The sequence below is a fragment of the Salvia splendens genome, chromosome 19, assembly GCF_004379255.2.
Source record: "Salvia splendens isolate huo1 chromosome 19, SspV2, whole genome shotgun sequence".
Taxonomy (NCBI): Eukaryota; Viridiplantae; Streptophyta; class Magnoliopsida; order Lamiales; family Lamiaceae; genus Salvia; species Salvia splendens.
This window is the reverse complement of record NC_056050.1, coordinates 9,807,628-9,834,570: the sequence shown is the minus strand read 5'-3', so window position 1 is coordinate 9,834,570 and position 26,943 is coordinate 9,807,628. Positions and strand designations below refer to the sequence as shown.

Sequence of the window (26,943 nt, the reverse complement as noted above, 5' to 3'; positions counted from 1 at the left end):
CTCTATTTAAATATGATCCCAAATATGTTACCGATGCCATGGTAAGATGGGCGGCAATGAAACATTTGCCGTTTACTTTTTTTAATGACAAAAAATATGAAGTTACTATGCAAACCGCTTTTAATGTTGCTTCAAAAAGAATTCCCCCTCCACTGCTCAAAGATCTAACAACCGTCAGTTTTTTGACAAAAAAAGAGAAGTTGGAAAATTTCTATCCAATTTGGGGCACAAAGTTAATATTTGCTCCGATGTGTGGACGGATTCTTTCCAACGAAATTCTTACATGGGAATTTCATGTCATTTTATAGACAATAGTTGGTCTTTAAATAAACGTTTAATTGGTTTTAGACAATTTCCTTCCCCACACACCGCACAAGCAATTACATCTTTAATATTCAAGTTTTGAATGATTATGAGTTATGCAACAAGATATTTTCGGTTGGTTTTGATAACGCAACCGCTAACACCGCAAGTATACCCGATTTAATTGCGGCTTGCTCCCCGGTGATAAGTGGTAAGTATTTTCAGCAACGATGTATTTGTCATATTTTAAACTTATGTGTACAAGATGTTTTGTCTTTATGGCAAAGACATATTCAACCTATTACTACAGTTATATCCTTGATCCACTGGAAGCCTCAAATTGGCAAGGCATGGAAGAAGTATTGCCACTCGAAGAAAATAAGGTACACAACTTTTACTTTAGACGTGTCTACTAGATGGTGCTGGGGTTTGGTGCCCCTTGCACAGCGGAAGACATGCATTCACAAATAAATCATACATATGGATCTATTTGACCGATTATGGGATTAATTGATTCACATGTTAAACATTGAATTGCATACAAGAACGCACATAATTCATGTAAAATGAATTAAAACCTAAAACATGAATTCCTACGGTTTAGGGTTACCGATCTGATTCTTCAAAGAATCGTCGATTGCTCGCGCCTTCTCTAAGTGATGTTCTTCGTACTCAACCACGAACCTTCTAATCTGTATCCCGAACTCAGAATCCGACCTTTGGGTGGGCAAAGCTTGTCAGAATCGAAAGGACTTAACTAGGCAGAAGACTGAACTTCAGTTCCGTGAAACTGAAAATTTCGTCCACTCCCTGGAGAGAGGGAGCACGAATTTTATCATAAAAATCAACCAATTTAGTCTTCTATCTAGTCTCCTTTATATAGAGTTATGATGGGCCAGATTAGGGATCTATGGAGGTTGGAGTTGGGCCAAACCTGTTAGACTTTTACTAATTAAATTGAGCCCCAATTTAATACAAGTCCAATAGAATATTATTATCATCCACTATAGTATAATAATATTGACTACCCGTCCAATCCCAAATTACGAGTAATCCGGGCTTTACCTCTTTAATGTATTATTTCCCGTGTTTAAGATATAAATATCCATTAATTAATTTAAGTCTGCTATTTGACTTTAATTAATTAATATATTTTTTCAAGAGTTGTCTAGTTCAAAATCTTTATTTATTATTCTGGAATAAATTCCAACCGGCCGGGTTTCTGAATAATAAAACCTTTTTCGAAGATATCAGGATTCTTGGATTGCGAAAAATCCGCACCATTTGATAAATCAAAGTAGTGCATAATCAATATCGTATGCTCAATGTTATGTCAACAATGATTAAGAAATAACAATCACCGAGACCTCGTCTTTCAGTAAATATCAAGAAAGACTTATCTCAACTGTTAGATCCTTCAGTGCTATACCACACCAGTGTCATTTATTTCCTAAGGTAAGGAAACATGCGGACTGACACTGCAACCTTTCACGATAGGTAGCCAAAGCCTATCTAGGTTGTGAAATTCTATTTCTCTTCTACAAAGGACCGACTGTGTCACCTTCCGTGAACGTCGTTCACGACCAGTCTACTATGTAGAAGAATTAGACTTATTTGCTTCTTATACATTAAAATGTTTGAGAAACATCTTATAAATGCATAAGCAAACACCAATGCGATAAAATTAATTCTTCTCGCCTTGGGTTAAAAGTGGATTGTAGAGTTTATTTGTATACAAGCAATTCTATTCGTGCAACATGCTCGAAACATGCTTTTCAGTATACCAATCCTAACAATTTCCCACTTATACTCAAAATCATGCTTTCGAGTATACCCACTGCCAAGCAATTCTATTCGTGCAACATGCTCGAAACATGCTTTTCAGTATATCAATCCTAACAATCTCCCACTTATACTCAAAATCATGCTTTGAGTATACCCACTGCCAAAACTCTCCCACTTATACTCTAAGCAGGTCTCGGACCATGATACATCGAACTACCATATTTTCACCTCATGTGTAAAACATGTTGCCATATAGGAATTTTGTGAAAAGTTCTGCCAGGTTGATCTCTAATGATATCTTGGAAACCATAATGTCTTGCTGCGCACTTAATCCTTAATTAATTTCATACTTCATCTCTATGTGATTGCTTAGCTTTATCAGATCGTGTTTCCCTCGAGTTAGACACATGACTAGAGTAGTTATAACAAAATATAATACTCATACACATACTCGGAATCACGGTCAAAGCTATTAGGAAGTTACTGAGATTAACAACTACCTTAGTAGTTTCTGATGAAACCACACTTGTAATTTTCATGATAGAGTCTGTGATATAATCACACTCCTTCATGACTCAGTTTTCAACTCCTAACGTTAACACATAGTCAAAGGATAACTCGATCATCAATCAATTATAAAATCGAGTCGATGTAACCTAAAGGACATAACATGGATGTCTGGTAAACTAGAGCATACCGTTTAGTCTTCTTCAAGTACTATAGTATATTCTTTACCCAATCCAATGTCCTTGGCCATGGTTAAAATGATATCATGCTTCTATGCCAACGGCGAAGCTAATATCTAACTTAATACACATCATAACATATATGAGACTTCCAATTATGGAACTTCTCTCATTCTTCTTGATCTCATTCAATGTCGAAAAACACTTGACTAGAGACAAAATAATTCTGTCTAGAAAAAGAAAAACCTTTTCTTGGAATTTTTCAATGCTAAAGTGTCTAAGTATTATGTAGATGTAGGATTCTTTAAGAAAACATACATTCTTTTTCTAGCAATCTCATGACATATATGCTTAGAATGTAACTAGATTATCTTAAATCCATCATCCTTAAACTGGGTAGACGACCAGTTTCCTACGCTAGATAACCCTCTTAGTTGTTTATCAACTTTTATAGATGTCATCATCGTAGAGTACCAAGGATACCAATATAGTGCACTTTCAACTTTCTTGCCCTATATTACATAACCATTAAGATGTTCCATGCAGATGATCTCCTCAAGAATTCTACTTAAAGAAAACTGTCTTGACAATCATAGTACATACATCCTAATTTATGTAGGCTACAATAGACAATATACAGATCGACTTAGGCAAAAATGGCAGGCGAGAATATAATTCTCTCTGGGTATAACCCTTTGCCATTATTCTAGCCTTTTGAGATCCATGCTTACACTTGCAGGTCCACTAGCTCCCACTGACTGAAATAGTCTATGGGTAGTATCGCAAGTCTTGCAAACATTCATGTCTATTTAAGATTGTTATTCAGAATCTATCATCTTATCAAGAATGATTATCTGAATAAGTCATTGCGTCCTTGTAGTTACAGGGATTATGTTCAAGTTGATCTAAGACTGAGTTGTAAGACTCTTTTAGACCCATGAACTTATTATGTTCGCAAAGAACGCTCCCACTACGACACGACTCTTATAATCTTAGGTACAAACGTTGATTTTCTTAGTGCATAAGTTTCTAATGGTATGACTTCTTGGTTAAGATGGAAAATAGATATTCTCATTATCTTGAGAATTATCATGTTTGTTAGGCTTGTAGTTCTCCTCATAATCTTCAACAAAGAATCTAGTATTCGTGTAAACAAACACATATCTTGCCGTGAAGATTATAGAACCTGTACCTTTTCTATCATTTGGGACAACCTTAAAACATACCTCAGTACACAACTCCAATTCCTTGGATACCTTTTCCAAATCATGTCTTGGAATAACTCCACACCTTGAGATGTGCTGGACTAAACTTACCTCTAGTCCACAACTCGTGTGTTGTAGAAGGTACTAATGTTATGGTAGTTTCTTTAAGGTATAACTCGTTGTTTCCAACGTATATCCCATCAATGATAAGGTGTTATTGAGTAAAACTGTTCACTTATCGAACTTGTCTTCGAGAGACTTCGATATCTTCTTATATGACTATCTCATTCTTTAGAAAAATGCTTGGAGTAGTCAACTAGGATTTAACTCCCACTATTGATCTTAACTCATTTAATCGTCTCCTATGGTATAAACCATTAAGACTTGCTAGTCTTTCTATGTCGCACCTCTATAAGTATTCTGAATCCCTTGAACCACCAAAAGATTCTAACTTATTGTGCATCAACCAGACTTACCTGACTTTCAAGCTATTTAACAAGTAAGTTGTTAAAATCTCGATAGTCACTTGAGTTAGACAAAATCAGTTTGAACAATTACTAAGTACTTTCTTGGCCTTATGATTAAGTACCATAAATACTTTATCATTCATTGTTTAAGAAGTTGAACTGTGGTGTTATACACAATCTTTTGCAATTATATTGTTTAGATACTATGATGTATAATTTGTTTTTCTATGGTACTATGATAGATCTTCGATCCACATTTCTCAATAATGCAAGCATTATAAAATGAAATTGAACATCGTAGAATCATAAATGAGTTTAGAAACTGAATATAAATTCATTCTAAACAATACTGTACCAATAAAACAAATCTCTAACATCAAAACAAAACAATAAAGTGAGCATAAATAAATAGCTCCCACTGCAACAATTGCCCAACAGGATCTAGATCTCTCTTTTAGAAGTTGCATTGTTATCTAAGCCATTGTCCTTATATATAAAAGGTCAATCCGACTTACAATGCATCTTCTCTTTGCCTTTTCACCATATTTTTCTTGTCTTTCTTGCTTTCAGCAGGCCTTGATGACAATTCAGCTCTTCCCTCTTTCCATTGCTAGTCTTCTATTCGATTGAACTAAGACATAAGAAAGATGCGGCCTTAATGAATTCGTCAACTATCATGTTATCTTCCTCCAATAGTAATAAAGTGAATATAATGCCGAAGGTTTCCAACTTTTCAGTAACAACCTTCAAATAATCACTTCCTATTACATTTGGTGATGAACTGAGTGCAGAAACTATTTGAGTAACTGAATCAAAAGATTCCTCAAAACATTCTATCTCTCTTGGATGTTCCAATAGAATCCAGACAACGTCCTCATTGGATAACCCTTTATCATCGATATAAACCAAGACTTGTCTTACTACTTAAAAGAAAGTAGTTTGACCTTCTTCCTCAAAGAACTTATCGAGTACATGCATAAAATGCATTCTCAAACTTTCTTTTTAGAATTTTGTCGAGTAAATGGAGGACATGAATTAGTGAGTACAAACTTTAAGTTTTCAGCAATGAGAATCTTATCCATTTAATATTTCCAGTCTACATAATTTTGGCCTTCGAGTTTGATTTCTTTAAGGTTTGCAGACATTATTAAGAATTTGGCTGAGAAAAAATAAAACTATTTATCACATGCTATGCTTAATACATAATCGCAAACAACCACAAAACAATTTATGTATCTCGCAACCGTGAAAACCAAAATAAGTACGCCTCTAGGGAGGTCATACAAATTCGGATTCCAACAATTTCCTGGTCACAATACCGACGGATAGTCCAGAGACCACTAAGGTGGCATGGCCGCCAAATATTGCCTAAGCATTTACCATGAATATTAGCATCTAGGAATTTTATTTCTATTTTGATACTCCTTCTAGGGAAGGTCGTACGCCACTAACAAAATTCCATAGCTATCTTATAAATATGTTTAAACACATGAACTTGCAATTTCACAGGATTATGGCTCCCACTAGGGTGGGTCGCGATAATATTAGAAACTCGCTTCTAGTTTAAACAATTTATTATTAAGAAGTCTAATCTTATGAACTTGCTATTTCGTATGATTATTGCTCCCACTAAGGTGGGTCGCGATAATATTAGAAACTGCTTCATATATAGACCAATTTATGGAGACCATATACAACGCACTGCTGTAATTATCGCTTAGTCATTTTAAACATGGTTTTTGCATAATTATCACATAAGCAGAAAAGGCAGATAATCCACTTAAACCAGATTAACACCAAATAAATAGATAAATCTATTTACTTCATGGTAATTAATCACACTGGATAATTGTTGAAATTATTTAATAAATCTAGGGAGATTTAAATAAATAATTAATTCCTTGTCTTATCCAAAATAGGAATTTCGGATATGATAAGATTTATCTGGATAATGACTATCCAAATTAATTTAGGATTTATCTAGATAGAAGGAAATCTATCTAAATCCTCTTAGGATTATTCTAGATTTTACAGGGATAAAATCAAATCCTAAAATTCAAGATAAGACTGATCTTGGATTATCATTATCAAAATCGTACTTGGATATTTCAGGATAAAAACAAATCTATCCAAATCCATAAGATAAAATCCAATCACTCTAAGATTTAAGAAATATTAGATTATTTAGAATAAGAAACTAGAATAATCATATCAATTAGGATTCATACTAGATAAAATTAATTTTATCAAAATCCAATTAGATTAAGATTATCTTGTATTATCTTTATCCAAATTTATCTAGGATATTTTCTAAATAGAAGTAAATCTATTTATATCCATAAAATTAGGATAAACTAGAATTAATATTAATTAATTCAACTAGGATTTAACTAGATAGAACTAAATCTATCTTAAATCCAAAAGATAATTACAATACTGGATTAACAATTATCTAAATCTTCTAAGATATATTCTAGATAGATATAAATCTATCAATATATATAAGATAGAGATACATTTAATTATCTAAATCTACTAGGATATTTTCTAAAATAGAATTAATTCTATAAATATCCACAAGATAAAGATAAACATGGATTTTAATTATCCAAATCTACTAAGATATATTCTAGATAGATATAGATCTATCAATATCTACAAGATATGGATAAATTTAATTAATATTTATCTTAGTCAATCAAAGATTCAACAAGATAGAATAAAATCTATCTAAATCCATATGACAGAAATATTTAATTATTCATCCAAATTTATCTAGGATTTATCTAGATATAATTAAATATATCTAAATCCATAAAATGAGGATAAAATCCAAATATAATTAATTATTTATCTAGTCTATCTAGGATTTATTCACATAGAATTAATTTATATAAATCCATAAGACAAAATAAAAATAATTATTGTTATCAAAATTTATCTAAGATTTATCTAAATAGAATTAAATCCATCCAAATCTATAAAATAGGGATAAAATTCAACTAATCCACAATTTAATTAATATTAAATTTTAGATAATCCACTTAGATATATTCAAATCTTAATCTAAATCATATCTTTAATTATTTTCCAAATTGAATCCTAGGATTTGGAATCCCTAACCAAATTTGGAAAGCGAAGTCACGAGACGAGACTAAACGACGTCACGCATAGGGAAACCCTAATCTTGCGTCGTCGTACTCCCACTCGAAATTCGCCGCTGCTGCCTGCGTGACGACGTCGCTGCTGCATCGTCCTGGTCTCCGCTGCACGCACCCCACCTTCGGGCTCCCACTCGAACAAAAACTGTCGTTGCTCGGAGACGTCGCTGCTGTCACAAATTGTGCACAACGCAGCCATCTCCGTCGACGCTCGAGCCCAGGAAATACTCTCCGTCCATGCCTGCTGCTGTGACGCTGCCTGCGCAGTGGCAGCTGTCTTGGCGATCTCCGACGCTGCTGTCGCACCCGTCGCCGCCTGACCGCCGCTGCTGCCCGACGTCAACGCTGCTGCATCGTCGTCGCTGCATCGTTTCCGTAGCTTTCAAGAGCTGCTCCGTCGCTGCCTAAGCCCTCGCTCTCAGCGACTCCGCCATCGGATATCTCGGAAGTAAACCCGCAAAACCTGAACAGACCGCCCAAAACAATATGGTGTGGAGTAATACCAAGGATGTAATCAAGGTAATCATGACATTAAAGAATTGCCTATGAATTCTTATATGTACCGATTCAAAATTAATTGAAATCACCCATTATTGTCGCACATGAGAAGTCAAACTTTGCTCAATTGAATTTGAAACATTCAAATTCTTGTCGTTTTATCTCCGTTGTGGTAAACAAATAAAAAGACAAACACGTCACGGAACACACGTTCAAACAATTCATATAACATGAAATTAATCCACATAATCAGATTGGTAACCCTAAACCGTAGGAATTCATGTTTTAGGTTTTAATTCCTTTTACATGAATCATGTGCGTTCTTGTATGCAATTCAATGTTTAACATGTGAATCAATTAATCCCATAATCGGTCAAATAGATCCATATGTATGATTTATTTGTGAATGCATGTCTTCCGCTGTGCAAGGAGCACCAAACCCCAGCAATTGTATCAGAGCAACATGCTCGAAACATGTTTTTCAGTATACCAATCCTAACAGATGGAACTCTACATATGATATGTTGCATTCTACATTAGAGCATATAGAATATTTGGTTGATTTTTATAGAACTTTCCTTGTTGATGATTTATATCTAACCTCTTCTTGTTGGGATCAAAGCATGAGCTTATTTAAATTATTCAAAGGTTTTCGAAATGCCACCATTGAGTTATCGGGTGTGTATTATTGCACATCCGTTCGTGTTTTAGAACATTGCATGTACATATCACTTGGTTTTAAAACTGCAATGAAAAATTCCACAATCAATCTTGAGTTGATGTGTGTTTTATATTACATGGTTGAAAAATGTCTCAAGTATTTCAATGAGATCCCAACTGTTTTTTTGCTTGCCAAAGTTTTGGATCCAAAGTGAAAACTAGTTGGTACTTTAAAAATTTTAGAATTTTATTACAACAATTTGGCTTCTATTGATCTTGAACCACTCCGAGCTTTGCAAAATGACGACGACGACAACTACATAAACCTAGCTCAAACATTCCAAATAAACCTCCCCCACCTCCCAACCCTCTAAAGAAGTTTTGAGTTCGACTTGCGGGATCTCTTTCACGATTACGAAGCCAAGTACAACAGTACCCACCAAGTGAGACCTAGACCTAGACCTATACGGCTTCAGCAGCGGAGGAAGGACGGCAAATTCGGTAAGTGAGTTAGATTTATATTTTGACTCACACTTTTCATTCAATGAGGAAGAAGGAGGTCCCGTTCCCCAACAAATCAACGTCCTAGATTGGTGGGGATCACACGAGAAAGATTTTCCCATCCTTGTATCAATAGCCAAGGAGATATTTTCGGTTCCAGCTTCCACTGTCGCCGTCGAGTCCGCCTTCAGTGTTGGAGGCAACGTCTTGGACGACAGAAGAAGTAGACTCACCGGGCAAAACATGGAAGCCACCATGTTACTTGATGATTGGTACTCCGCCGAGATTAGAGACCAAGTACCGGATTGGGACAATCAAGTAGTAAACCCGACGAAGAAGAGTAGGCGCCAATTCCTCCGATCAAGCCAAATAGGTAAGCAAGGTAAGAGAACTATGTGGACTTTGATTCCAAAATTCAATTGAGCATTGAGGATACGTTGTTTCGAATATGTAATTTGTAAATTGTAATCAAAACTTTAAGTCTTTTGTAATTTGTAAATTTTAAGTTGTAATTTGTAATTTTAAAGTTGTAATTTGTATCAATAAAATTGCATTTGTACATCGCTTTATTCTAATTTTATTTATGCAAATATATTAACATTTTTTACTTGAATTACAAATTTACAATGTAAAAAAAATTAAGTTGAACAGTCGAACCGGACAAACCGGCCCGGAACCAGATATGCACCGACGGTTTCGGCGGTTCACGGTTCAGGAACCGGAACCGCCGAACCTAGGACGGGCTGGTTCAGGTTCATGCATTTCTTGAACCGGAACCGGCGGTTCCGAACCGTGAACCGCCGGTTCCCGAACCGTGGTGACGTCTAATCTACACAGAAGGAAACCTCAACATCAACTCAAAGATAGGAAAGAATAAGGAAGATATATGGCTCAAAATGATACTGAGAGTAATAAGTAGATGCATATGGATGTGTATATAAGATAGGGGTATGATGGTTGTATCACTCCAAGAATAAACTTTTGCTCTCAAGGTAAATGATTCGCTCATTTTTGTTTGATTTTGTATATCATCATATCACAGTACATCGACTTCTGTTTCGATAGGCTACTTGCCTCGTATTTTGTACTTCCAAGTTTATCTTCATCGTGAAATTATTTATTACGTAATCTATAGGTACGTATGGTTACACGCAAGAAGTTCATCGTCATAGGCATTGTATTTCATATTCTATATCTTTGTACCTATCAAATCAACATGTATCATACCCGACGTTCCACAACTCCCAAGACCATGTAAATCCCACCATATATGGATAAAATAAAAATTTACCCAAACAATCACTGAAGTTCAACAAACCTTCACATACTTTCCTCATCACGAAAGATACAATTTCTCATGCTTGACAATATTCATCATATTATGTTTCACAATCAAATAAGAGCAATCTTATATATCATTCCGCATTTCGAAAAAAGTATGTAAAATTTCCAAAACCATCGTATTGACTTCAATCTCCAAAATCAATTTTTTTTTCATTGCAACTTTCGACATTCAATAATCTAATCCCATAGACACCAAAATACTTTTACCTCTTTCTTCGCGGTTGGGCGTGACGAGTTGTGGTGTTGAGCCTTCGATGTTTATACCTTAGTCAATTAATACAAGAATAGATTTTGACTCAAAAGGACTCTTGGGTCCAGAGCAGAAAGAAACTGAGGCTCTGATACCAAACTGTCACGACCGCCCTTTACGGTTAATAAATATGGGCGATCGTGATTAAGAGAATCTAATAAACAGACGAAAAGGGCTAGGGTTTCAATAACGAGCTTGACCAACAATTAATATTCAAAGAAATTGACACGGAGTTTGACATTATCCAACAAAATCTCAAGAATTCAATAATTCAAACAATTTAAAGTTGCATTCCCAATAAAGGATAAGTGAAAGCAATGTCACAGCGGAAACAACCAAGAGAATGAGTGACGTCATGTGTGAAGACACAACGACACTCATAATTCAAAGATAAACAATTCATTCACCAATTAACTTGCTCAACACCACCATACTCTCGTCGCCGCTCAACCTGCACATAGGGCAAACACATGCAGAGCTGAGTACTATAAATATACTTAGTGGGCTCTTGCCGAAACATTTTTTTATAAAAATATTATTTATCATGCCATACATAAGTAGCCATCGGGGTTTAGCTTTAGAAAGGCCAGAGGCACTCAAAATCATTTCACATAGTAAAAGTCACTTATCAGTCATTTTCCCATAAACGTTAGTCATATCTGCTCATACATGACTTGGAATGTGGACACAAACCAAGCCACTATACCGGCCAGCCCGTACGCTAGCACACGATCTACCATAGGTGTACACTAGTCCAAGTAGGGTTTGCGGCCCTACGAGGACCCGAATTCGATTTATATAATAATGGCATATAGCCACATCAGACAGGCACGTTAAAAGTCAAATCACGGCATGATAAACACAATTTTGTTTCCATTGACAAAATATTTAGGACATCGTCCTCATTTAAAAGAAAGCCAACCTAGGGGTGAGGAAAAAACCTGAAACCGAATATCCGAACCAAACCAAACCGAAATTTTGAAATTCGGTTCGGTTATTTTGGTTTTTCGGTTCGGTTCGGTTTTGAAAATACACAAATTTCGGTTTTTCGGTTTGGTCCGGTTCGGGCGAAGAAAAAACCGAAAAACTGAATTATATATATATTCTATTAATTTAATATATTATATTATATATAATATATAGTATATTCTTTTAATAAATTCTACTATATTATATGTATTATTAATTTTATATTATGTATAAATATTCTATTAGTATATATAAAATAAAATAAAATACACACATATATATATTAATATTATATTTATTTTTTCAGAATTTTTAGTTTTTTCGGTTTTGTTCGGGTTTTTTAAGTTCGGTTTTCGGTTTTTCGGTTTCGATTTTTCGGGTTCAGTTCGTTTGGATTTTGAACTAAATTTGGTTTTGGTTCGGTTTTGACAAAAAATCGAACCGAAACCTGAATGCACACCCCTAAGCCCACCTCGACTCCTTACTTCTCAAGTACTTTCTTCCCCTTGGTATCACGATTAACTTGCGATGATTCACCTTATACATAAATCAGCACGCTTTTCAAATAATTGAGTAAAAATGCATGCATCCTAAGCGAAGTTATTTATCTCGTTTTATCTCAGTTTCCGATTATTCGGCGGCCGCTTACGCCCCTAATTCCTCCGTTGGCTCCTCGTACTTTCCACCACGATGTCAAATAAATTCGCAAAATTATATAAGCGCTTAACTGAATTCTCGCAAGTACTTCCCCTCGCAATTACATTTATTTCGAAACTTGGGGTAAATTATTCATACATCGAATTATTCCGAGAATTAACTAGATAATCCCCACAATTAATTTAATTATTAACTCAAAGATTTATTTAATTATTGGCCCAAACTAAAATATCACCATCAATCTTATTAATCCAATTCAAAATTTGTGAGGCCCAAATAAAAGTTGCCCAACTAATACACTCCTATCCTTATTTCTCCTTACTCAAAATAAAAAGGCCCAAATCTTTTTTTTTAAAAAAAGGCCCAATTTCCACCATACCCCACGCCTGTCTCACTCTCTTCTTCTCCCTCTCTTCTTCTCTCTCTTTCTCTCTCACCCAAATCGGCAGTTTCCTCCATTCCCGTCGGCTTCTCCAGTTTACCTCACGACGCCGGCCGTTGCTCGCCGGGAAGACGACGTGTTTCCACCACAGTTCTGTCGGAGCAGTCGCCGGGTCAGGCAGCCTCCGTCGCACGTCGCCGCTGCTGTGCAGTCTCCTCGCTGAATGCCTCGTCGCAGGGTCAGGCCGCAGCAGGAGACGCAATGCAGTTCGTCGTGCTGCACACCGCCGTCGCTGTCATCCGTCGTCGCCACTTGACTGTTGTACTACCCCGAACGTGTTCGGGCAGCCATCATTATCACCGAACCCACCCCGAAACGTCCCCGAATGTCAAGTTTTATCAAACCGATCATGGTGAAAATCAGAGGTGAAATGTGAAGAGATGGATGAAGAAATGACAAATCTCCATTGATGGAGAATGAAGGAAAAAAAATAGAGGAAAAGTGACGAAGAAGAAAGAGAACAAAGGAGAGTACTTTTCATTATTGGACTACATTGTGAATTGTTACATCTTAACAACAAAACAACAAACAAAACATGATAAAATGATATGTCGTAAATGGTAAAATGATATTCTGAAACAGATTCAATGACAAACTGAACTTGAACTTGATCTTCATGAATGGACTTGAACTTCACTCTACAGCATTAGCAACTTCACTCTTCTGCAACTTCACTCTTCTGAACTTGAACTTCACTTCACAGCATTGGCAACTTCACTTTACTGGATGTGAACTTCACTCTACTTGAATTTAACAACACCACATCCTAATCTCCACAGAACCAAATCAAACCTCGGAAATATCCGATACAATCGGAGGAATAAAAAAAATGATCGGCTGAAATCAAACGCCGAAGAGAGAAAGATCGAACCTATTCAAAAAAAGAGAAGAAATATATCGGAACATATGAGAAAGCCGAATTCAATCGGCGATAGAGCAAAACAAAACCGAATCAATCGGTGATTTGAGAGGATAAGAACCGAATTCAATCGGTGAGAAATTGCGGTGAGAAGCACCGGTGAAAAAAAAAAAGAAAAACTGACCAGAAATTGTGGATCCAAAACAAAAAATTTGAAGAACTCCGTCGAAGTCGGATGCGGCGGAGATGAAGCACGTAGCGGAAGATTTTCGCTCTGATACCATGTCAAGTTTTATCAAACCGATCATGGTGAAAATCAGAGGTGAAATGTGAAGAGATGGATGAAGAAATGATAAATCTCCATTGATGGAGAATGAAGGAAAAAAGCAGAGGAAAAGTGACGAAGAAGAAAGAGAACAAAGGAGAGTATTTTTCATTATTGGACTACATTGTGAATTGTTGATTACAAACTACACCAAGCTATGCCTTATATAGGCTTACATCTATCTGACTAACTAACTAACTTCTCTAACTAACTAACCAACTCTAATACCGAAACCAACCCGAACAGCCCCGCACAACCCCGAAACCTCACAGATAAGTTCTTGATTTGAATTCATGAATTTAAGCTCGAATCTTTGATTTAGATTGTTCAAATTATCGATTTGTTTCGTTTATTGTTTTTCATGAGATGCACTAATATGGAATTCGAGAGGAATTTGGTTGAAGAAGGGTATACCTTCAATTTGCAGATTTGCAACTGAACGAAACAGGGACCCCTCACTTTAGTTCTCAGTTTCTGACGGGAAGAGTGAATGAGTTAATTTCCAAAACATTGTAGAATAGCAGGAGGGGGAAATTCTGTGTATTAGATTACCTTGAATGTGTTTTGATTGAGATATGAAGAATGACAGCCTTTGTTCTGGCAAGAAACTTAGGTTTGGTCGTGATCTGTAGGATTCCTGATTGCATAGCAACAGAGTTGGATAAGTTTAGCAAGATCGTGTAGTTCCCAAACAAGGATAAACCGAGAGGGATGGTGAAGCATAGGAAAAAGATTACCTTGCACTAAATTGAGTGAGAGTTGAGAAAAATTGGCCTTTGTTCTTGAAACTTCTTGCTGATTTTGGTGGAGCAACTTGTGGGGTGGGTCTTGATTGTGAATGAAATTTTATGGAGGAGTGGCGATAGAAAAAGAGGAGATTAGGGTTGTGAGATATTGAAAGAGGCGTGTGATTTGGGAGAGATTAACGGATGAGGGAGGAAACGGTTTTTCATCGTGGATTGAGGGAAGATTTTGAATTCTTCCTCTTTGTTTTTTTAATTAAACTGAATTTGTTTAATATTTTATTTGCAGATCACGGAGGAGGAATACCTCATCACGGAGGAGGAAAATCTCTGAGAATCTTTAATTAAATTGAATTATCGACTTGGTGACCAAGTCAACAGGAAGAGGATTTAATTTGATTTGTTTAATTCACGATCCTTTGTATTTTAATTAAATTATGCAGCCCACAATTTATTTATCACGGACTACATTTTTATATTATTTACCCAATTTAATTCATCGGATCAAACACATATTTGAGTCCAATAAATATTCCTCACGGAAAGGAATTTTTAAAATCGCATTGCGGTTGTTGGGCGCCAGCGGTCGCCGGCAGTGCTGCAGCGGTCCGCTGGACATGCAGAACAGCTCCAGATTTCCGACTTTGCGTTTTGACTTCCTTTTAGGCTCAAATATGCACATTTCTCATAAAACATGTCAAAATGTAAAAATAGATAAAATATGCAAATAATGGATATGTAATGCAACTTTGACATTAAAAATGGATCAAAAGATGGTCTTAAAATCGTGTAAAATCCAAGCATATCAGCCAGTTTTTAGCCAAATAATCCTCACCTACCAAAGAGCCTACATTACAACAAAAATAAAGACCTTTCGGACTTTTGATGCTTAATCACATCTAGTAGAGGAGGGATTAGACTTTGAGCAAACTATGGTAAACTTTGCATGATGCATGATTTGAGTGCTTATATACACTTTACCTTATACACTTTGAGAGTGAGAGAACACTTCCCATCTTTGGAAGTTTGCCACATGTGAGTGCATGAATTCAATGTGTTCCACGAGTTAGTAATGAAAGTGCACTAATAAGCCTTGCTTGATTTGATTGTGTTAATTCATGATTGATCTATCTTTTCCATACTTTGAGGCAATTATGACGTCTAGTCCTTGTGCATTCCATGCGTTTATATTTGTTTTTTTATGTTTTGTTTGAGGGCAAACAAAAATGTAAGTTTGGGGGAGTTGACACACTCGGATTTTGCATGGTTTTAAGGCCTTTATTTGGTCTATTTTTAATGTCAAAATCACAATTCATGTCTATATTTCGTATGTTTTGTCTATTTTGGTATTTTTGACGTGTTTTGTGAGAAACATGCATATTTGAGCCCAAAAAGAGAGCCAAAACGCAAAGTTGGAAATTTGGAGCTGTTCAAGACATCCAGCGGTCCGCTGCAACACAACCAGCAACCGCTGGGGGCCCCAGACCGCTAAGCCAGTAGCGGCCCACTCCGCGAAAGTTGTGCATGAAAGGAAAAACATGCCAGCGACCGCTGGGGTGTGCGCAACGGCCACTACAAGTGATCTAGAAACTACATGATGATTGCCAGCGACCGTTGAAACAAAGTGCAGCGACCACTGACCAAGAGGCAGAGGCTACGGATCAACCCACAGCGACCGCAGGCCAAGGTGTAGCGGCCCGCTGGGAAAAAGCGGCGAGCAGAAATTACCCTACTTTCTCTCCAAGACTTACCATACTTTGCAACCCATTTCCTTATTTGATGAGGGGCGATTGCTCCCTATAAATACCCCCTCAAGCTTCATCAAAATATATCTTTTCTTTGCAAAATAATTCCAAAGATTAAAAGTGAGAGTACTTCATAGTGCAAGGGATTGCAGAAAGAATCAAGACGAAGATCAATACTACAAGTATTCAACCTTTGGGTTTTATTTGCTTTAGTTCTTATTTTCTCTATGTTTTCCCTACAATCTATGTTTTTAGCTTATTCAATCATGTGTAACTAAACGCATAGGATTCTAGGGATGTGTTGGTAACGACTTTGGTTATACAATTAGTTTTCTAATTTAATATTTGTTTGTTCTTACTTTGTTTCTACCCTATGTAATTGGATAATGTTTCACGTTTGAGTGACACCTTCTGTGATGATTTAATATAACTTGCTACATAATCGTGAGAGGAGGTTGGCGGGTTAGATCCACTTAGTAGACACTACAATTAGCTTCCCTTAAAATGGTACTGTTAATTGAGAGTGAGGACTTTTCAAGGGTCTTAGGAGCTTTTAGGAGTTACAGATTTAGGATTGACGACCCTAATGTTAGTAATCAACATTTACATCGCATGAGCATAAGCTAGGTGACTCGTTCTATCAAAGTAAGAATTGTGCTAGGGTGTTGTAGTGAGAATTTGTATAACCATAACCGTGAACGCACTATCCCCGGAATTCCTTTATCTCTTATATTTTATCTCCGTGATTTATTTACAATTAGTTGTTTATTGTTTTCAATTGTTCTTTATTTTAAAAAATTCTCAAAACTTTCAGCATTCCAAATATTAATTGAGTTTTAGTAAAAGAGAATAGACTACGTCATTTTTGTTGCATAGCACGCTCTGCTGTGCTCCCTCCTTAATAGAGGATTCATACACCTTATTTTTTTTTTATCTCTATTTCTCAGTAGCGGATCGATCCTCTGCAGTTTATAAAACCATTAGCTTACAAAACCACAACATAAGATGTTGTGGAAAAAATGCAACAATTTATACATATATGTTGCATATCTATACGTAGTAACTTAATTCACGTATCTATACATATATTTAGCATCTATATTGGTTGCAGTTATATTTTTGTTATAGACCACCTTTTTTATTTAAACTTTAAAAAATATTTCAGTTAAGTTTATAAGTAAGGTTTTTTTTTGCAGGTTAAGTTTATAAGTAGGTTGATAATTGATAATTTATAGAATTCAATTATAATATCAGAAATTATTCCTAAAATTATAACGATTAGCTCATGGTATTTAAAAATAAAAATATTTTAACAAATGAAAAATGTTAACCAAAGAATACAGAAAACATATAAGTTAATTTTAAGCATTTTTATTAATAATTTTTTTTTGGTTTTTAGTGTTTGATTGAAAATAATATTTTTCAAAAGAATATATCAAATAAAATAAATGTAATTTCATTTTTTAATGAGGAGTGGACAACCTTGTTATGTTTTTTAACACATTATATAATTCATAACTTGATGGAGTATAATTGATCTTTGCAATTATATTCATGGATATTATATCTCCAATAAAAAATGCTTATAATTTAATGTAAAACTGTTCCTAAACTAATCGCGCATGAAAATGGAAATGAAAGGGCCGTATAATTAACCACGTTTTGTTCCTCTATTTGTCTGACCAATTCAAATTCAAATTCAAATTCTTGAACAAAATGATATGAAAACCCTGATTCAGTTTTTAGCGCAGCGAGAGGCCGAGAAAGAGTAGGTTACTTGAGTTAGAGATTTTCAGTGACTACGATAAATGGAAGCTTCACGGAGAAGAGGCGGCGGCGGAATGGTGCGTATATCACCGTTACAAACAACTCGGTCCAGCGATAGGGCGGTGAGAAATCCGCGATTGGGGGAGGGGAATTTCCGCGGAAAGCACGATAAAGATGGAGGCGTCAATGTGCAGGTCATTGTGCGGTGCAGGTTAGAAATTAATTTAGTTCATTAATAATTTATTTTTGTCTCAAGTTCTGTTGTAATGTTGTTTCTTTTGTAATTTGTGTTTTATTGATAGGCCTTTGAGTGAGGATGATGAGGTTAGATTGCATGCACCTGCGGTGATTTCTTGCAATGACAGCAGAAGAGAAGTTTGCACGGTTCAGAGTGTTGCAAATAAGCAAATTGATAGGACTTTCCTATTTGACAAGGTATGGCTCTACGTTTGCTTTGTTTTCTTTTTTTATTTTATTTAAAACCTGATTTGCTCAATTTACTGTAAGAAAGACTAGAGAGAGTTGAAGACAGATATATGAGAAATGCAACACGCAGTGAGTCTTGAGAAGGGAAAAAGAAGACCGTTGGTGCCCATTGGATTAGTTAGTTAGTTGATAGAGGAGTTATTGTGTGTGATGCATAGCTAGCTTACATAACGTGTATAGTGTAGGTAGTATATATAAGTCTTCGCTCATACTTTGTATTCATTCGATCCATTTTGAGTTAATAAATAAAATCTCTCTTTCTCTCTTGTTTCCATAGTTTAGTATGGAGTATATGTGTTGATGTTCAGTAGTTTCCGCATTTTCCATTGCTGCAGTTAAAATTTGATCTAGTTTCCCAGTTGTCTGTGATGAATACTATGATACTTGTATTAAATTAGGTCTTTGGTCCATCATCCCAACAAAAGGATTTGTACGATCAAGCAGTACGCCCCATAGTATTTGAAGTTTTAGAAGGCTACAATTCCACCATCTTTGCCTACGGGCAAACTGGAACTGGGAAAACCTACACTATGGAGGGTGGGTCAGGAAAAAAGGTTTGATATGGAGTCTTTAAATTTAGTGCCCCTCTATGCTGCAATGTTTAACAAAATGGTTTGTTGATTAGACTCTTCCCATTGCAGAATGGTGATATCCCAAGTGATGCTGGGGTTATTCCAAGAGCCATTAGACAAATTTTTGACATCTTAGAAGCTAAAAAAGCTGAGTACAGCTTGAAGGTCACATTCTTAGAACTTTACAATGAGGAAATAACAGATCTTTTGGCGCCAAAAGAATGTTCGAAATTCGTACAAGACAAATCAAAGAAACCAATAGCCCTCTTGGAGGATGGAAAAGGGGGAATTTTTGTTAGGGGATTGGAAGAAGAAACTGTGAAAACAGCTGATGAAATATATAATATCTTGGAGAAAGGTTCTGCCAAGAGGAGAACAGCAGAGACCCTTCTCAACAAACAGAGCAGCCGTTCTCACTCTGTATTTTCTATCACTATTCATATCAAGGAGTGTACTCCACATGAAGAGAAGATGATCAAATGTGGGAAGCTAAACTTAGTCGACCTGGCTGGCTCAGAAAATATTTCACGTTCCGGTGCAAGGGAGGTTAGAAATCTGTGCTAAGGCTTTTCTCTTGGCCTTTTCTGAATGAACTCACCAACCAACTTGATACAAAATTTAAGTTGGAAGCAAAATAAAATTATTTTTCATTACAATATTATAATAATGTTATGAATATAGTATATTTTATTTTCTTCACCAGGAAAGAGCAAGGGAAGCAGGTGAGATAAACAAAAGTTTGCTGACACTTGGTCGAGTCATAAATGCCTTGGTTGAACATTCTGCTCATATACCCTACAGGTAGATAATTGTGTAAATATCATACTTAGCATAAGTTTGTCATCTAAAATGTTTCATGAAATATCAGAGATAGCAAGTTAACAAGGTTGCTGAAAGATTCATTGGGAGGGGAAACAAAGACCTGTATAATTGCTACGATATCACCTTCCTCCCACTGTTTAGAAGGGACACTCAGTACATTAGATTATGCTCATCGTGCCAAAAACATAAAGAAAAAGCCGGAGGTTAGTAGTAGTCTTTACATATTTAACTATGTGCACTTAAGTGATTCCAAAGTCATCATCTAAACGAACTTAATTGTTAATAATTACAGGTTAATCAGAAGATGATTAAGTCCGTCCTAATCAAGGATTTCTACTTTGAAATTGATCGACTAAAACAAGGTCGTTAGTTGCCCTCCAACTGTCTACTTTAATGATCTACATTATTGAGTTGTGTCACATTTTTCCTAACAAAGATTTTTCTGTTGTTTAGAGGTACATGTTACAAGAGAGAAGAATGAAATCTATGTACCAAAAGATCATTTTCTCAAGGATGAGGCTGAGAAAAAGGTTTAGTGTGGAGTATTATTAAACTTAGTAAATTCCTCTTGGAAGTTATAATAGAAACATACCCTGACTTTTTCATACATTATGCCAAACATTTCAGGTGATGTTAGAGAATATTGAGCATATGGAAATTGTTAAAGGGAACAAGCACTTGGCCTCCGAGAGGACCTGGAAACTGCTGAATCATATGTCTCTATTCTGTTCGCCAAAATTGGTCAGGATACTTACTTCAAAACTCCCAAGTATATTTTCTCGGATCAAATATCGTTTATTTATAATGTCGTTTTTGTTCCACAGAGGAAGGATAAAATTGAAGACAACGATAGAGTGCTTATACAGAAATTCCAATCCGAATTGGCTCAGCAGCTTGAGATCTTACATAAGGCGATAGCATCTGCCACCACAACTGATGAAATATATATGATCTTAGAGAAAGGTTCTGCCAAGAGGAGAACATCAGAGACCCTTCTCAACAAACATAGCAGCCGTTCTAACTCTGTATTTTCTATCAATCTTCATATCAACGAGTGTACTCCAGAAGGAGAGGAGATGATCATATGTGGGAATCTAAACTTAGTCGACCTGGCTGGCTCAGAAAATATTTCACGTTCCGGTGCAAGAGAGGTTACAAATTTGTGCTAAGTCTTTTCTCTTGGCCTTTCCTGAATGAACTCACCAACCAACTTGATACTAAATTTAAGTTGGAAGCCTAATGCAATCATTTTTCATTACAATATGATAAAAATGTTTTGAATACAGTATATTTTATTTTCTTTACCAGGGAAGAGCACGGGAAGCAGGTGAGATAAACAAAAGTTTGCTGACACTTGGTCGAGTCATAAATGCCTTGGTTGAACATTATGCTCAAATACCCTACAGGTAGGTAATTGTGTACATATCATAGTTAACATAAGATTCGTCATCTAAAGTGTCTCACGAAATATCAGAGATAGCAAGTTAACAAGGTTGCTGAATGATTCTTTGGGAGGGGAAACAAAGACCTGTATAATTGCTACGATATCATCTTCCTCCCACTGTTTAAACGGGACACTCAGTACATTAGATTATGCTCATCGTACCAAAAACATAAAGAAAAAGCCGGAGGTTAGTAGTAGTCTTTACATATTTAACTATGTGCACTTAAGTGACTCCAAAGTCATCATCTAAATGAAATTAATTGTTAATAATTACAGGTTAATCAGAAGATGATTAAGTCCGTCCTGATCAAGGATTTCTACTTTGAAATTGATCGACTAAAACAAGGTGGTTAGTTGCCCTCCAGCTGTCTACTTTAATGATCTACTTTATTGAGTTCTGCGACATTTTTCCTAACAAAGAATTTTCTTATGTTTAGAGGTGCATGTTACAAGAGAGAAGAATGAAATCTATGTACCAAAAGATCATTTTCTCCGGGATGAGGCTGAGAAAAAGGTTTAGTGTGGAGTATTATTAAACTTAGTAAATTCCTCTTGGAAGTTATAATAGAAATATACCCTGATTTTTGCATACATTATGCCAAACATTTCAGGTGATGTTAGAGAATATCGAGCATATGGAAATTGTTAAAGGGAACAAGCACTTGGCCTCCGAGAGGACCTGGAAACTGCTGAATCATATGTCTCTATTCTATTCGCCAAAATTGGTCAGGATACTTACTTCAAAACACCCAAGTATATTTTCTCAGATCAAATATCGTTTATTTATAATGTCGTTTTTGTTCCACAGAGGAAGGATAACATTGAAGACAACGATAGAGTGCTTATACAGAAATTCCAATCCAAATTGGTTCAGCAGCATGGGATCTTATATAAGGCGGTAGCATCTGCCACCACGCAGCAAGAACACCACCTTAAAGCAATGGAAGAAGATATGCATCTGTTTGTATCTTCAAAGATAGAGGTATGGTCTATACACATACACGGACTTGTGATTTCTGAAATGGTTAGATGCTAAATTTATCAACGGTCTCAACTTCTGTACTAATAGGCTACTAAACAACTTCAAGATCAATTAGAGAAATTGAAATCCATGTATGGCTCGGGAATCAAGACTTTAGGGGATTTTGCCGGAGAACTTGATGGTAACTCTCAATCGGTAAGTGGTGACATGAACACTGAAATTTCCAATCATTCTTCAGATCTAGAAAAGGTTTGTGTTAATCAATTACCATGGTATATTTAAATTAAAACTTGATTTTCTCATTAAAGACTAGAGATAGTTGAATACATGAATATGTGAAGAGTTTCAAAGGTTTTCCATAGCTGTAGTTAAAATTTGCTCTAGCTTCCCTAGTTGTTGGTGTTGAATACTATGAAAATTTTATTATATTTAGGTCTTTGGTCCATCAACCCATCATAAGGATCTGTACAATCAAGCAGTGTGTCCCATGGTATTTGAAGTTCTGGATGGTAACACTTCTACCATCTTTGCCTACGGGCAAACTGGACCCGGGGAGACCTACACTACGGAGGGTGGGTCAAGAAAAAAGGTTTGATATGGAGTCTTTAAAATTTAGTGCCCCTCCACGCTTATATCTTTAGTAAAATGGTTTGTTGATTAAACTCTTCTTATTGCAGAATGGTGATATCCCAAGTGACGTTGGGGTTATTCCAAGAGCCATTAGACAAAATTTTTACATCTTAGAAGCTCAAAATGCTGAGTACAGATTGAAGGTCACATTCTTAGAACATTACATTGTGAAAATAATAGATCTTTTGGCGCAAGAAGAGTGTTCCAAAGACAAGTCAAAGAAACCAGTAGCCCTCTTGGAGGATGGAAGAGGGGGGATTTCTGTTAGGAGATTGGAAGAGGAGATTGTCACAACTACTGATGAACTATATAAGATCTTAGAGAAAGGTTCTGCCAAGAGGAGAACATCAGAGACCCTTCTCGACAAACATAGCAGCCGTTCTCACTCTGTATTTTCTATCACTATTCATATCAAGGAGTGTACTCCACATGAAGAGAAGATGATCAAATGTGGGAAGCTAAACTTAGTCGACCTGGCTGGCTCAGAAAATATTTCACGTTCCGGTGCAAGGGAGGTTAGAAATCTGTGCTAAGGCTTTTCTCTTGGCCTTTTCTGAATGAACTCACCAACCAACTTGATACAAAATTTAAGTTGGAAGCAAAATAAAATTATTTTTCATTACAATATTATAATAATGTTATGAATATAGTATATTTTATTTTCTTCACCAGGAAAGAGCAAGGGAAGCAGGTGAGATAAACAAAAGTTTGCTGACACTTGGTCGAGTCATAAATGCCTTGGTTGAACATTCTGCTCATATACCCTACAGGTAGATAATTGTGTAAATATCATACTTAGCATAAGTTTGTCATCTAAAATGTTTCATGAAATATCAGAGATAGCAAGTTAACAAGGTTGCTGAAAGATTCATTGGGAGGGGAAACAAAGACCTGTATAATTGCTACGATATCACCTTCCTCCCACTGTTTAGAAGGGACACTCAGTACATTAGATTATGCTCATCGTGCCAAAAACATAAAGAAAAAGCCGGAGGTTAGTAGTAGTCTTTACATATTTAACTATGTGCACTTAAGTGATTCCAAAGTCATCATCTAAACGAACTTAATTGTTAATAATTACAGGTTAATCAGAAGATGATTAAGTCCGTCCTAATCAAGGATTTCTACTTTGAAATTGATCGACTAAAACAAGGTCGTTAGTTGCCCTCCAACTGTCTACTTTAATGATCTACATTATTGAGTTGTGTCACATTTTTCCTAACAAAGATTTTTCTGTTGTTTAGAGGTACATGTTACAAGAGAGAAGAATGAAATCTATGTACCAAAAGATCATTTTCTCAAGGATGAGGCTGAGAAAAAGGTTTAGTGTGGAGTATTATTAAACTTAGTAAATTCCTCTTGGAAGTTATAATAGAAACATACCCTGACTTTTTCATACATTATGCCAAACATTTCAGGTGATGTTAGAGAATATTGAGCATATGGAAATTGTTAAAGGGAACAAGCACTTGGCCTCCGAGAGGACCTGGAAACTGCTGAATCATATGTCTCTATTCTGTTCGCCAAAATTGGTCAGGATACTTACTTCAAAACTCCCAAGTATATTTTCTCGGATCAAATATCGTTTATTTATAATGTCGTTTTTGTTCCACAGAGGAAGGATAAAATTGAAGACACCGATAGAGTGCTTATACAGAAATTCCAATCCGAATTGGCTCAGCAGCTTGAGATCTTACATAAGGCGATAGCATCTGCCACCACAACTGATGAAATATATATGATCTTAGAGAAAGGTTCTGCCAAGAGGAGAACATCAGAGACCCTTCTCAACAAACATAGCAGCCGTTCTAACTCTGTATTTTCTATCAATCTTCATATCAACGAGTGTACTCCAGAAGGAGAGGAGATGATCATATGTGGGAATCTAAACTTAGTCGACCTGGCTGGCTCAGAAAATATTTCACGTTCCGGTGCAAGAGAGGTTACAAATTTGTGCTAAGTCTTTTCTCTTGGCCTTTCCTGAATGAACTCACCAACCAACTTGATACTAAATTTAAGTTGGAAGCCTAATGCAATCATTTTTCATTACAATATGATAAAAATGTTTTGAATACAGTATATTTTATTTTCTTTACCAGGGAAGAGCACGGGAAGCAGGTGAGATAAACAAAAGTTTGCTGACACTTGGTCGAGTCATAAATGCCTTGGTTGAACATTATGCTCAAATACCCTACAGGTAGGTAATTGTGTACATATCATAGTTAACATAAGATTCGTCATCTAAAGTGTCTCACGAAATATCAGAGATAGCAAGTTAACAAGGTTGCTGAATGATTCTTTGGGAGGGGAAACAAAGACCTGTATAATTGCTACGATATCATCTTCCTCCCACTGTTTAAACGGGACACTCAGTACATTAGATTATGCTCATCGTACCAAAAACATAAAGAAAAAGCCGGAGGTTAGTAGTAGTCTTTACATATTTAACTATGTGCACTTAAGTGACTCCAAAGTCATCATCTAAATGAAATTAATTGTTAATAATTACAGGTTAATCAGAAGATGATTAAGTCCGTCCTGATCAAGGATTTCTACTTTGAAATTGATCGACTAAAACAAGGTCGTTAGTTGCCCTCCAGCTGTCTACTTTAATGATCTACTTTATTGAGTTCTGCGACATTTTTCCTAACAAAGAATTTTCTTATGTTTAGAGGTGCATGTTACAAGAGAGAAGAATGAAATCTATCTACCAATAGATCATTTTCTCCGGGATGAGGCTGAGAAAAAGGTTTAGTGTGGAGTATTATTAAACTTAGTAAATTCCTCTTGGAAGTTATAATAGAAATATACCCTGATTTTTGCATACATTATGCAAACATTTCAGGTGATGTTAGAGAATATCGAGCATATGGAAATTGTTAAAGGGAACAAGCACTTGGCCTCCGAGAGGACCTGGAAACTGCTGAATCATATGTCTCTATTCTATTCGCCAAAATTGGTCAGGATACTTACTTCAAAACACCCAAGTATATTTTCTCAGATCAAATATCGTTTATTTATAATGTCGTTTTTGTTCCACAGAGGAAGGATAACATTGAAGACAACGATAGAGTGCTTATACAGAAATTCCAATCCAAATTGGTTCAGCAGCATGGGATCTTATATAAGGCGGTAGCATCTGCCACCACGCAGCAAGAACACCACCTTAAAGCAATGGAAAAAGATATGCATCTGTTTGTATCTTCAAAGATAGAGGTATGGTCTATACACATACACGGACTTGTGATTTCTGAAATGGTTAGATGCTAAATTTATCAACGGTCTCAACTTCTGTACTAATAGGCTACTAAACAACTTCAAGATCAATTAGAGAAATTGAAATCCATGTATGGCTCGGGAATCAAGACTTTAGGGGATTTTGCCGGAGAACTTGATGGTAACTCTCAATCGGTAAGTGGTGACATGAACACTGAAATTTCCAATCATTCTTCAGATCTAGAAAAGGTTTGTGTTAATCAATTACCATGGTATATTTAAATTAAAACTTGATTTTCTCATTAAAGACTAGAGATAGTTGAATACATGAATATGTGAAGAGTTTTAAAGGTTTTCCATAGCTGTAGTTAAAATTTGCTCTAGCTTCCCTAGTTGTTGGTGTTGAATACTATGAAAATTTTAT

At 35.9% G+C, this 26,943-nt stretch overlaps 1 protein-coding gene and 1 pseudogene across 1 annotated transcript; both read left to right on the top strand.

Moving 5' to 3' along the window:
• The first annotated feature begins 18,329 nt into the window (after positions 1-18,329).
• Positions 18,330-23,035, top strand: LOC121779006 (kinesin-like protein KIN-5D). The gene is made up of 15 exons (XM_042176364.1): positions 18,330-18,578; positions 18,670-18,802; positions 19,252-19,407; positions 19,495-19,971; positions 20,129-20,226; positions 20,294-20,450; positions 20,540-20,609; positions 20,701-20,777; positions 20,875-20,988; positions 21,072-21,398; positions 21,556-21,653; positions 22,343-22,416; positions 22,498-22,673; positions 22,761-22,922; positions 23,015-23,035. The coding sequence occupies exons 1-15, from the start codon at positions 18,409-18,411 to the stop codon at positions 23,033-23,035; spliced, it is 2,310 nt and encodes a 769-aa protein (XP_042032298.1). The 5' UTR covers positions 18,330-18,408.
• Positions 23,036-23,097: 62 nt separating this feature from the next.
• On the top strand, positions 23,098-26,842 carry LOC121779005 (annotated as a pseudogene).
• The last annotated feature ends 101 nt before the right edge of the window (positions 26,843-26,943 follow it).

Excerpts from the sequence above, each read along its gene's own strand:
- LOC121779006 (XM_042176364.1), top strand. The coding sequence starts at position 18,409 with ATGGAAGCTTCACGGAGAAGAGGCGGCGGCGGAATGGTGCGTATATCA. Across the intron at positions 18,803-19,251 it reads GGACTTTCCTATTTGACAAG|GTCTTTGGTCCATCATCCCA; the intron begins GTATGGCTCTAC and ends GTATTAAATTAG. Across the intron at positions 21,654-22,342 it reads TATGCTCAAATACCCTACAG|GGAACAAGCACTTGGCCTCC; the intron begins GTAGGTAATTGT and ends AAATTGTTAAAG.